This window comes from Anopheles aquasalis, chromosome 2 (genome assembly GCF_943734665.1).
Source record: "Anopheles aquasalis chromosome 2, idAnoAquaMG_Q_19, whole genome shotgun sequence".
NCBI classification, from domain to species: Eukaryota; Metazoa; Arthropoda; class Insecta; order Diptera; family Culicidae; genus Anopheles; species Anopheles aquasalis.
In genome coordinates, this window is record NC_064877.1 from 12240001 (window position 1) to 12252500 (window position 12500).

General features: G+C 48.8%; 1 protein-coding gene across 2 annotated transcripts in view; it reads left to right on the top strand.

Moving 5' to 3' along the window:
* LOC126569200 (b(0,+)-type amino acid transporter 1) overlaps positions 1-12500 on the top strand; it is a 22183-nt gene that overhangs the window by 2313 nt on the left and 7370 nt on the right. Inside the window, exons 1-4 of one of the 2 annotated variants that reach the window (XM_050226136.1) lie at positions 6625-7226; positions 9392-9520; positions 10125-10244; positions 10392-10493. In XM_050226136.1, the coding sequence (XP_050082093.1) occupies positions 7109-7226; positions 9392-9520; positions 10125-10244; positions 10392-10493 (469 nt within the window). In that variant the 5' untranslated portion in view covers positions 6625-7108. Of the gene's footprint in view, positions 1-6624; positions 7227-9391; positions 9521-10124; positions 10245-10391; positions 10494-12500 lie in introns of those variants that run through there. The other variant, XM_050226137.1, reaches the window with a different exon arrangement.

Below are 12500 nucleotides of genomic sequence, written 5' to 3' on the forward strand. Positions count from 1 at the left end.
AATGACAAGGACATGACGTTAACGGCCAAGCAACGGGTTTTTGGCAAGCCATGCCAACTTGATGTTGGAGTGACATTTTATTACCCGTCTCTTGCCCACTTTTTACGGAAATGCAATTCCATTTCGCGTTTTTCGTAAGAGCTGCATCATCCGTTTCATCATTTCCGTTTTTTTTCTAAAATGTCCCGGTTGCTCATTTTGTGAATGTAAAACTACATCATCGCCCCTCCCGTAATGTCGTCATGGTAGCAGCGTTCCAGCATTCGCTTGCTTGCTCTGCATCACACATGCTCACGCTTCTATCTATGATTCATTTTCAAGCTATTTTTCCCTTCGATCGTTTGCTAGGTGGTACAGCGAGTGACGCGCGGTCACATAAATATCGTATCGAGAGTTTTAAAATAGCAAAAAAATGGTCGGAAAACGCAAGTCGCACAGTGCGCATGCTAAACTCGACAGCTCCCCATCCAAGGTTGGTCCGTCCGTAGTGTGCGTATGATGATGGTTGATGATTGGTGCTGATATATGCACGCTAGATTCTCTCCAATGCTTATACTATTACCAATTAATACTGAAAGTTAATCAATATAAATGCAACCTGTTAACCAGTCATATTTTGATGTATGCTCTCATGCTTCGCTCATCGACTGTCGCCTGTGGGTGCAATAATTTCTAAATCAACCGTAAAAATGAATTGGGTGAGCCACACCATGGCTCGCACGCGAAATCATGTGCGAGGGACACTGGGAACCGTCGTTAAACCAGCGGCATAATTTAATTGTCGCACGGATTGTGAACTGCACAACGGCGGTTAAGGGCTATGCGACGGGACGGGGTGTGGTTTGCGAAAATGGGTAATCCAATTAAGATGTCGCGGATTTATGGCTCACGGAGTGAGGCGTGTGGTGCTTCTTTCAGACCGATGGGGGAAGGAATTGTGTAATTTATGCTTTAATTTAGTTGGAACCGGAATGGTTTCTTCGAAGCAGATTCGAAGATAAATTTCCCTGATCGGAATCAGCTGATGAGTGATGGAGGTATTGAGGTTTCATTTAGCTACTATGCTTCTATAGCAGCATCATGAACAATCAGTGCAAACAATGACCATAAGATCAATGGTCTCATCGTTTGTGCCCTTATAATAACATTCCCATTAATTGCTGTTCTTTGCTATTTTTTCCGCTCCTTTTTGTAATCATGCAATTGCATCAGTATAAACGATGTAACTGTCGTGTGCCTCCACTGGCGACGCGTTCACCGTGCGGTGCCCAAATCCAATTACTTTCTACACAAAACCAACGCCGGACCGCTGGCCGCTGCCTATGGTTCGTCGAGGGTTGACGATGGCGCCTCCATTTTAGCGCTAACGAGAACCACCTGGCGGCATTCGCGTGTGTCCAGCGGCTGGGAGGGATGCGATGGCGTCGGCTTTTCACTCGTGAGTGCAGCAGTTTTCCCAGCGCTCACCAACTTTCTCTCGCTCTCTCTCTCTCTCTGCGTCTGCGCTGAACGCGTGGCGATGTTATCGGTGGACGCGATCTCGCTGGAAACTCTTCGCCACTCCACTCGTCGCGGTCGCTCCCTTCTTTTGCCGGTTTCACGCGGTTCCACGTGGTTGGTGGCGTGCGTGCCAGCCCCAGCCACCAAGCCCCAGAACGTGGGATGTTCGTGGTGGATGGCGTTCGATCGGCGCTTCGGGTTTCGGGGCTTCAACGCTTCAAGGACACTGAACCGGATGCCGGTTCTCGGATGGCTCGGTTCTAACCGGTTAGGTCCGCCGGTCTGCTCACTCTCACTGGAACGCGCTGGAATTGTAACCGCCCGTTCGTTGAGACTATACCCAAGGGTTTATCGGGGAGTAGCCGTTTCCTGCTGCGTATGTCCCGTTTTTTTTTTGCGTGACCCGATGCTGACCTCCGAGGGAATGTTTGTGTAGCCGGTTTCGTGGGACGGCTTGGATGGAAATTGTATGTTAACAGCGGCGGAAGTACGGCTCTTAAAAGCACCACTCGAAGCCACTCGTGCCGGCGCTTTTTTATTCATCGCAGCAATTAACGAAGCTACTGGCTGTTTCTTATTGTTCTTCTCACCGGAATTGATGCCGGATAAGACTGGATTAGGATGAATTGATGGATGGAAACGTTTACTGAAGGATGAGCGATTCTTGCAACGCAATTCCTGTCTGCACTCAGTCTATTTAACCTTATTTTTCCGCTAGCTCTAGCAGTGTTTATTTATAAAAGAATCACAAAAGAAATATTCATTAGCGAGGGTATCAGTTTCACGGGTCAGCGACGCAATATGGATCGTAAATCAATCAGACAGTTATGAGCCAGCAAGCCATATTGACTTTCATTGTTTCTTGTCGAATGCAGGCCAAATTCTCAGTCTGTACCGGCATTACAAAGAGAAACGTTCGTTAAAACGTTGGTTATCGGTTTTTGCGAGATAAAAATGGGAAAGATAACCACGTGATCTGTCCCCCATTCCCTCTCCTACCGGGGAAAAAATGGCAGACAACAATCAACAGCTCATCTTTTTAATTGTCCCTGCGCGGCTCCGTCCGCTATTAATAGTGCGAATTTCGTGTTGCCAAATGTGCCAAAAATGTGCCTTTCAACGCTCCAAATAGGGCCGGAATGGGCAGGAATTCGAAAGAGAGAACGCGCGCCTCCCCACCAATTACCGTTTGAGTGCTGCAGATGGGCAGCTGTGTCCAACTGACCACCAGCGACACCGACCAGTTGCCATGGCTATCCGGGCCCTAGGTGTATTATATCTGGGCCTCCTCCTTTCCACAGCAGTGCCCTTCTGGGATCCCGCAGCCGGATGATAGATTTATTTTATAATTATTCCTGGCAGAAACGTGACACGAACAGACCGGGACATCCAAAATCAAGGGGTGCTGAAGCGCTGAAGAGCAGGGGAGTGCAGTTTGGGGAAGGCACGAGACGAGACAACAAATATTTGCGATCCTTTGGCTTGTACTTTCTGTCACTCGTCTGGCCACCGAGTGTGAACCTTGAGCCAACAAGCGGTCCCGTTTGTTCACGCGACAACGGCGCGTCCTCTTCATTAGCGATTTAATGGGGATAGCGCTTCTCGGATGCTGTTCCTGGTGTTGCTGCTGCTACGAATGATCGTGATACCGATGATGCTGTGTAGACAAACTACAGAACCAAAGAACTCGGAAGGTTGCGCAAAGTAATACGCAAAACCCGGCACCGACTTCAATCCGTTCCGCCAATTCCCATGACGGATATGCCTTTGGTGAAGTGTTTGAGGTTTTGCAACAAACTTAAACTCTCGGAATTCGACAGACAAGCCAACATTCATTGTATCGAGAGATACTCTGTACGGCACGATATGGGGATAGTATTCACCCCCTTCCATCGACTCCACTCGTCGTGTGACCGTGCGGAGCGTGTTTGTTCTTATCTTTTCACATGAATAAACACACCGAGCAAGCTGTACGGCCCTTTGTGGTGTTGGTGGTGCTGAAGGATGCCGATGGTCATGTGGTACGTGGCGGGGCGAGCTGGGGGTGATGCTGGTGATGATGCAGGATGTGCTGTGGGTCACGAGGTTCCGAAAATAGAAGGCGCACGCACGAACGAACCAATTGTTCGACCGACGAGGGGAGGTGAGACAGGACGCCCTGTGCGGCAGGGTATGTTGTGAGGATGTCCGATCGTGTTCGTGACGGAAGCAGCAACGCCATGCTGGGGACCATCGTGAAGGAAATGAAAAAGAAAATTGTAAAAGGAAATGCCCCGATCGCTATCTCACTTTCTCTCTGCCGCTCTCGCTCTCGCTCTCTCTCTATCTCTTGGACCATTGCTCTATCATACAGTCGTTTGATGGAATGTGATGCGAGCTTCTTGTCTGTTTTTTTTTGTGTTGCCGTTTCCGGCCGCTCACAGGTGCTTTGTTGATTCATTATATCAAGCACGTAAATATCCACTTGGGGAATGGCACAAAATCTTTAGGTCAAGGTGTGTTTTGGGCCTAACTTTTGAGAGAGTGATAGAGAGAGAGAAAAGGAAAAGGATCTTTGCGTGCACTTCAGCACCTGAGGGGTGGGTGCGGTAAGTCAATCGAGCGAAAGGTGTAACGTGATTAGTTTCATTGCTTTCCTCCCCTTTCCTGATGTCCTTACGGTTGCTGTTGGCGCCAACCGGCAACGATGATGCGGCGTGGAATCGCGTCATTTGTGCCCTGGCATACCACGCGGTTGGCAAAAGGTCACCCCTCCCCCCCCCCCCCCCTCCGGTGAACTCGTACGAACCGGTTTCTATTGGCGAGCAGTCGCACGATGAAAGGCACGTTGACATTTGTGCAAGGCGGTATCCCAGAAGGTGTCTGTTGATGGAGGAGTGCAACTGAGCGAAAGGATTCGCGATGGGGGGAAGAAAAAAGTGAGAAAAGAAAATCCCATCACCAGTCACCATCATCATCATCATCATCATTATGGGGTAGAAGTCACGAGGTGGGAAGGGGAACCATCCTTCGGCTGCTTGCAACTGACCATTGGGCATGATGGTCCGGTATCTTGTAGCGCTCTTCTGGTGACAGAATCAATTATCGAACCGGACAGCGGGCCGGGCTTTTGGAAGCAATTTGAACACGCAATTTGCTACAGTCACAAGCGATTCCGGTGATTTACGGGACCAGCACCCGTGAACCCGGAACCCGCCCACGGTTGAGTGGGTTTGACAGGTATCACTGTCGATGGTCGATCCATGAGGGACGACTTTCTCTCAGCTATCAGCAAGAAAAAAAAAACGGATTCATTTGCGCCACGCCATCTGTGGTTCGATAATCGATCGCGTGCTGATGGAGGGATAGCAAGGGCAATTTTAATTGTGGCCCTTTTTTTCTCTTGTTTCGACCAGTGTTTCCGTTTGTTTGACTTCTGTTTCCAGGGCTTTCCAGGGGTTTAAAGCAAACAGTGATCGATTTTTTTAATTATACTTTTAAATGAAAATCTATATTCTTTAAATTGCATTTAATGAACTCGCTGTTCCCGCTACAAGATAATTCATAATGCTCACCACAACAGCCTGTTCTATTGTGCGCACGATTGCAATAATATTTAGTCGTTGGCATTAGTCTAAAATACAAAAGAAAGACTGCTTGTGATGCACAAAACTGTAAGCTGTCTTTATACGCTTTTAAAATATTAGCTTGCGGTGTTGTCTCTCTATCCTTCATCCCTCAAAATGTTTTACCTATCAATTACTATCCTATTCTATTGATTTGATATGATTTGTCAACATAGACAGGTTTTTGGCACCGCATATTAGTCAATCACGATTGCAACCGATATTTAATCAATGAGCTATTATTTCCTGCTGTGTTTTCCTGATTTTGATAATAAAATGGGACTTTTATTTTGGGATTTGGAATATCATAGACGTGGTGCGTCGTGTACTAATTCCTATTATTATCGTTATATATTTATTCATTTAACGGCCATCTCTGAAGAGAGTTGATTAAACTTTAAATTAAAGAGTTGCCATTAGGAACTGTTCATCTTGAGCAGATATGATTTGCTGTTTGGACAATACCTCAGAAGGAATGTTTATATCATCCGAGGGCACGTTTCTACATGACACAGATGGTATCACATGATAATACCTCCGTCACTCTGCGCCCCATTTGTGATCAGTAGTGCTTCAAAAAAAAAACAAAAATACTCAACGCAGGTGTGGTGACCCGAGAAACGGCGCTTAACAGAGCAGCAGATCAGCGCAGATGACGCTCCTCATGCTGATCGATTAACTTATTAACACGCTGCAGCTAACAAGCAAAGTCCACACGGTCACGGTGCACCAACAAACAACCGGTGAACCGGTTGTCCGAAATCGTCATTCGTCCCCTTGGCTGCGTGTTGATAGTCGCTATGCAAAATCATCTACGTCACGACGGAGTATCACTGATCGCAGTGAATGCGTCGTCGGCGTCGTGATAAATGCCTTTTAAAAGCCTTGTGCGGCATTTGATCGCACGACAGAGGGATGCCGGTGTGTTGGGTCGATGGAGGTCGCATACTGCGAGCACGTCTACGGTCACGATCGACTCGCTAGGTCATGTTGCGGTGAAGCAGAGCAGGAGCAGCAAGCAAGCAAGCAAGCAAGCAACAAATGGCGCCATGGCTGCGAGGCTATTTTTGATTTGATCGCGCTCTGGCAAACGATCTAGCATGATCCGGTCGCGTCTAGCCCACGCTCTGCGCCAAGTGTGGTGCTTATGCTGCAACGGTTCTTTTGCTGGCAGCTTCCCCTTTTTCACTGCTGGCCAGAGAGACACGAGAGACACGAGAGAGAGAGAGTGATGAGCTGCTCTGGCGGATGTACTAGTAGTGTTGGTAACTGTTTTGCTTGTCGTAGTAACCATCGGATCCTCGCCAACTCGCACGATCGCCGTGCACTCGACGTTTTGAGTCGCGTGGTAAATATTTTCGGAAATTACAGTCACACGATCGTGAGCACTCGTGCACGTCCGATCATTCTCTCGCTCTCTCTGCTTTTCCCTATCTCTGGCGGACACTAGAATTCGGTCGCCGGCATCTATAAAACCGCAATTCGTGGCGGGAGCAGCTTTTCAGTTGAACACCGAGACCGGCCCGGGCAAGATCAAGATTTTCGGGCGAACGGAAGTTCACGATCGTACCAAGAGCTGGCCCGTGAAGCTCGAGTTGAAGTTATTTCTGTGATCGATTCCCTGTTCCACTTCCTTGCGACTATCAAAGGGGCCCGTGTGATTGACTGACGGCAGTGTACTGTTGTGCGAGCGCATGGACTGTTAGTAATCGATCTCGATCAGTCAACCAACCGAGCCATTTTGCACTGTGTATCTGTGCAGCGTGCGTGTCTATTTGTTTTGTGTCCCGTCACTCTGTGTCATAAGTGCAACAACTTCTTCGGTTTCGGGGTTCGCGAGAGTTGTTGAGCAAATTAGTCAAAGCGACAGAGCGCGCGAACAGAAGGTGTCTTTGCGGAGTCTTCTTCTCTTTCTCCCGCCACCACCACCACCACCCCTTTTCCACGTCCTTCCCTCTCTTCAAAAGCAATCCGCCGACAAACGCCCCCAAAACGCTCATGCCATGCGCACTTCAATCTCTCAACTCTTCTCGGCAGCAACCGACCACGATGCCAGAGGAATGCGGCCTGGCGCGCCGGCTTCAGCTTCCGCAGCTACGGGTTGCACTAACGGTTTCGCAGGTGCGTTTCTGGTCGTGATTCCACAAATTCCCAAAATCCCCCAAATGGTGTCCTCCAGGTTATGCTGTCCCGCAAATGCCATGGGCAGCAGATGAAACGGTGCTGCAAGCGTGCCTCAGGGGGGAAACGAGGGATTAAAATAGCAAACTACACGACTCACCCAACATTCGGAGCAGGAGACGATCAGAAACACATACACAAAAAGGCAAAAGCATACGACAAATACATGCTGATCACTGGTGCAGCAGGTGGTGGTAGCCCGAACGGCGCTTTCATCCGGAAAGCAAGCGAAAAACGGGACAGCGAGGTGGTGTAGCAAGTGATAAGCGAAGAAAGCGAAAAGCGACCCGTATTGCGACGAGGCTGACCGAGTGATGATTGATGAACCATCGATTCGACAGGGACATGACATGAACCGGACGAAGCCAAACGTTGACGACAAACATGATCGCGAACGACGCCGAGCGTTGCTGAGTGTTGGCAGAGATTCGACCTCGCAGTTCGCAGATCGCGCGCCATTTGTGTCTCCTCTGTCTTAATGATAAAGAAGCGCGTAAATTATCGAACTTTTTCGCTACTTTTGTCCCTGTTGCTGGTCGCACCCAAGCCGAGCCGAGGTCGCAGTTCATCCAGGAGCACACGATAAGCAGGATGATATAACAACGCATGGCGAGTGGGGTTGAATGGTGGTCGTCGTCACGTAACGCTTGGCCTGCTGGCCGTTGACTTTCCTGCCAGCGCCATCCCGACCACTGACCAGCGTTGGCCTTTAGTCTATCTTTAGTGCAAAGTGGGACACACACTGACTGTCTGGTTTTCGGTTCGGTCGGTTCGGACGGTTTTTTTTCCCCCGTGCAATCCCGTTCGTCTACCAATTAATTATGTGTTAGCTACCGGTAGAAAAGGTTAACGGTTGAAGTCAAATATTCGATCGCTTTAACCGGTTTCATGTCATGTTTATGGTGAAATAGAAAATTTGAGATAACTCTCCTCTCAAAATTCCTCGAAAAATCTCGAATAACATAAATTTGTGCAAACGATGGAGACGCCAACGATGAATCGCGTACGAACTACAGAGGGCGCTACCGGCAGGTCGTTCGTTACAAGTGTTACGCGTTACGTGGGATGCGCCTCCATTAGATCAGTAGCAAGCCACGACTTCCGGAAATCATGAAATCATTTCTTTTATGCTTAATTCCAACCAACCCGAATCAGCCAACCGTGAATGGAATCGTCATCATTTACACCATTTTATGGTGTGCGCATTGTCAGGCGGAATAGCGATCGTAAAGATCTCCCGATTACAAGGAATTCTTTTTTTCCTCTCTCTCTGGCGAAAACAAATCTGTTGACGTGTTATTGTGCGGAAATGTGGACCAAGGCCAACAAGGCAACAACAGTGATGATCGTGGGATGGAGGCCGGACCCGCCGAAAACAGATTATCACCTCGCGACGGTTACGCATCTGGTCTTTGCAGTGAACCTGCGGTGTGTGACTCGACGGAATGGCATTTTGCGTATTTTTATTCAACGCTCGGTTTGCCAGTGTTGTTGACGGCGTTCGGAAGCTGAACAGCACACTCACGGTTTGGTTACTATTCGTTGTGCCACCGGCCGGTAGTTTGGCGCTGTTAATGGGTCTGCCGGTCCGGCCAGCCAAGCGGCTAATTTATGGTAATCAAATAGACAGACGGAATACGAATCCTGGCCGATGTTCGGAAGAATCGCCGCTCGTCGTGCGCCTTGTGCGGGCATTCAATCGTCATCGTAGTCGGTTGTAGCCGGTTCATTGTCCGCTTTGTAGTGCTGCTGCTGCCGTTGCTCATCAATTAATGGGCGCCGTAGTCGATGGAGCATATCAGCTCCAATTTCTTCGCCATCTGCTCATCGTTTTTTCGGTAGCAACAGTGGCAACGGGGTAGTGTCGGTAAAAGTCGATTAAAGCATCGCAAAGGGACGGGGGACGTTAAAGTTTTGCCACTCAATTGGTGACGATTGAAAATGTGCCGCGAGAACTTTACAATAACCAGTGATCAGCGGGGTTACTAGTTGCCGATTCCAAGAAATCGTTTCATTTAAATTAGCTACACATGCGGCATAATTTATGTAGAATTTTTTGTTTGTAGTGGCCACGACTAATCTCATTCTCAATTCGATTCACGCAGGACACAGTGGATCAATTAGAGATGTATCAAAAACAGACTGGAATTCCCACAATGGGGACAACGGAACAACGCAGCTCAACGGGACTCTCGGGCGAGGGACGTCCGAAACGGCAGAGACCGACTCATCAGGTAAGTGGACGACGATGATCGTAAGTGCTCATCAGAGAAGCAACCTTTTTCTTAACGGAAAGACATCCTCCAAACTATCATCATTTCGTGACAACTTCTTGACGCTTAATGGTGCAGCGTTGCCATCCGGTTTCTTCTGACGCGATTAGCATTTTGGAGAGTTCGCTCAGCAAAGGCAAAGGACATTTAAGGTCAAGGAGAAGCCCACTGCTGGAAGTTCTAATTAGTGCACGCCCTCGGAGGCGATGTTATCAATGCAATTAGTGGTCAGTGGGCTTCCTTCGCTTCGCTTACTGTCTCTAATGAGGACATTAAAAGCTGCCCTTGAATGAAGTTATCTCCTTTCGAGTTAAATGTGGAGGCCTCTCGAGATGGCATTCAATTCGGCAACACGATAGCTAAACATTCGAAAGTATCTCCTCCCACTGGGTTACGAATACGAAAAGCTCTCGAGAATAGGTCACATGTCGTACCAATCCGGTTCCCTCCGGGGGCAGTTCATGTTGTTGAAGTTTATTTCCCATCCTGTCGGTGATTCGGTAGAAAGGATCGTAGTATGTTGATGTGCTTCGCTCGTTTGTTTTCTTTCTTCCTTTTTTTCCAGGGACCGGGGGGATGCGGGACGCGCTGGAGGGGCCGGGCTCAGCGCCGAACGACATTATTCACCTCAAGAGACGGGTGGGACTCTTCAGTGGGGTTGCTTTAATTGTCGGCACCATGATAGGTGAGTATCAGTAACCGTTCCCAAACAAAACTACCGCAAATGTTCTCTTCATGAGCCACCGTGAGCGTCGAAGATCAATGACTTTTCTATGCTAATTTGGCTTCTCGTTCCCCTTTCTTACCACGCGGTCGCGAACCATTCGTCTAGGGTCCGGAATTTTCGTGTCGCCATCTGGTTTACTGGTGAGAACTGGTTCCATTGGTGTGAGCTTTATCATATGGATGGCCTGCGGATTGCTCTCGTTGTTAGGTAAGTCACGTAGCGCGATTTATCGCGCACACCTCGTATCACATCCTTATCTACTAGCGTACCGTGGCGGTGGCGCACCGTTGCTTTCTCTACAAAGCGCACGATGCATGTTTGCACGACAAAACGGCCTGGATTAACGCGGGGGGATTGATGGCTAATCTCGGTGCAACCTACGCACAATCGGCTCCATTTTACGTGCGTCACAAACAGACCAGTGATGGGGCTTTTGAAGTTGATGGAACTGTCATTTGGAATCGTTTTTGGGAACCGAGTGGTGGTGGGACCACCACTTGATGGTAGCATTCTGCGTCACAATGCCTTCTCCACGTTGCCTTAGCACTCGCATGGCTATTTGATTCTGAAAGCTCAAACCATCCCGCCAAAAATGGAGCGCGACGGTCGCGTGCGTCACGCGTCAAGCGTGAAGGAAGAGGAGAAGGTCTGCAGCGATGACAGGCGTCGCGTGAGCTACACATGATCTTGCCGCAGGATCGGTGGCATGTCCTGCCCCGCAATCGCAATCCGATATTGCCCTGAGTCCTAGAGGGACTGATCGTTTCGGTTTAAAAATAACATTTCAACCAACCTGCTTGACACTGTCGCAGCAGCCAATTGTTATGGCTCGGCGGTGGCATGAATGGTGGATACTAGCCAACGCTCCTGCTCACGGGGAACAAGTACAGGGAATCCGATTGTAGACCGACATGCGGCCAGTGAAACTGCGACGCCGCCACGTCGCCGTCGACATTAGACGAGATGGGCACGAAGAGGGGGGGTTTGCAATTTGGAAAAGTAATTTTTGTGAATCGGAGCGGATTCGTTTGTGCTCGAGTGCGATAGAGCGCGTCGCACGATCGTAAATCTTGCGCACCATCCTTCACATCACTTCACTTCTCTTGCGGCTTCTTGAAACACGTCTCGACGGTGCTGCGAGAAAGCCTTTTGGATGCTGCAGAATGGTTTGTAAAACAAAGTGCTTCAAAGTGTCCCCGTGCTTTTGATGGCCGGTGATTTATTTATCGCCTGAACGCCGGGGTGATGACGATGCTGATGATGTTTGGTCAGTCGCCACTGTTGCCTTTAAATAAATAAAATCATAAATTTGCCGCTCGTTTAGTAATCATGTGACGAAAAGTTTACAAATTCCGCAGCTAGTCATCACTCTTAACACAAGAGGGAAATGTGTTTTAAGTTTTACTCGCTTTGATCACCAAAGCCGCAGCTACACAAGTTTCGAGTTATTAAAATTCATTCTAAAACATAAATAATTTATTCTTCATCAACTTACACATCGTAACCACACTCAAACACTAGTAACACCGTGCGGTGATGGATTTTTTGTGGAAATTATAATTAAACTTTAGACCATCGCCGGTCGGTTGCAACCGAACGAAACGGAGACCGTTTATCCTTGTAGCCTTGTGTGGCCATTGGCTTTTCACGTAGCACCACAGGACCGGTGTTTGCCGAAGCCATATCGCATCGATGATGCCGATGACGATGCTGGTGATTTACTTTGCACAAGACGAGCAGCCTTGCTGGCTGCTCCTGCACCATCATCGTCATCACCACTCTGACCACCCGGAACCAGAGTCTCCCATTTGCCGGTCCGTTCCGTTCGGCTTCCACTGCTTTCTCGGAACATTATTTACAAACATTTGTCTCGCCTGGTCTCTCGCAGTAGTTGTGTTGGTGGTGATGTTGAGGTGTTTGCGGTGCTATCTTGATTCGACGCCCTTGTCATCGCGCTACTGGCGGTATTAATAGAGACCGAGGTTCTTCATGGTCACCGACCATGCCCGTCCCATCCCATCGGGATGCAGTCGAGGTGCGTTGGCTGGTGGCGGGGTGCCCCTTCCTTTCGCGCACGCAGGAATGCTGTGTGATAAGTGACCGCCAATCGGTTAAGGTTGTTTTAAATATCCCAAAAACCACACCCACCACCAGCAGCAGCAGCAGCAGCATCGGTGGTCATTTTGCGAAAGAATTTCGATCGTTTTTTGCTCT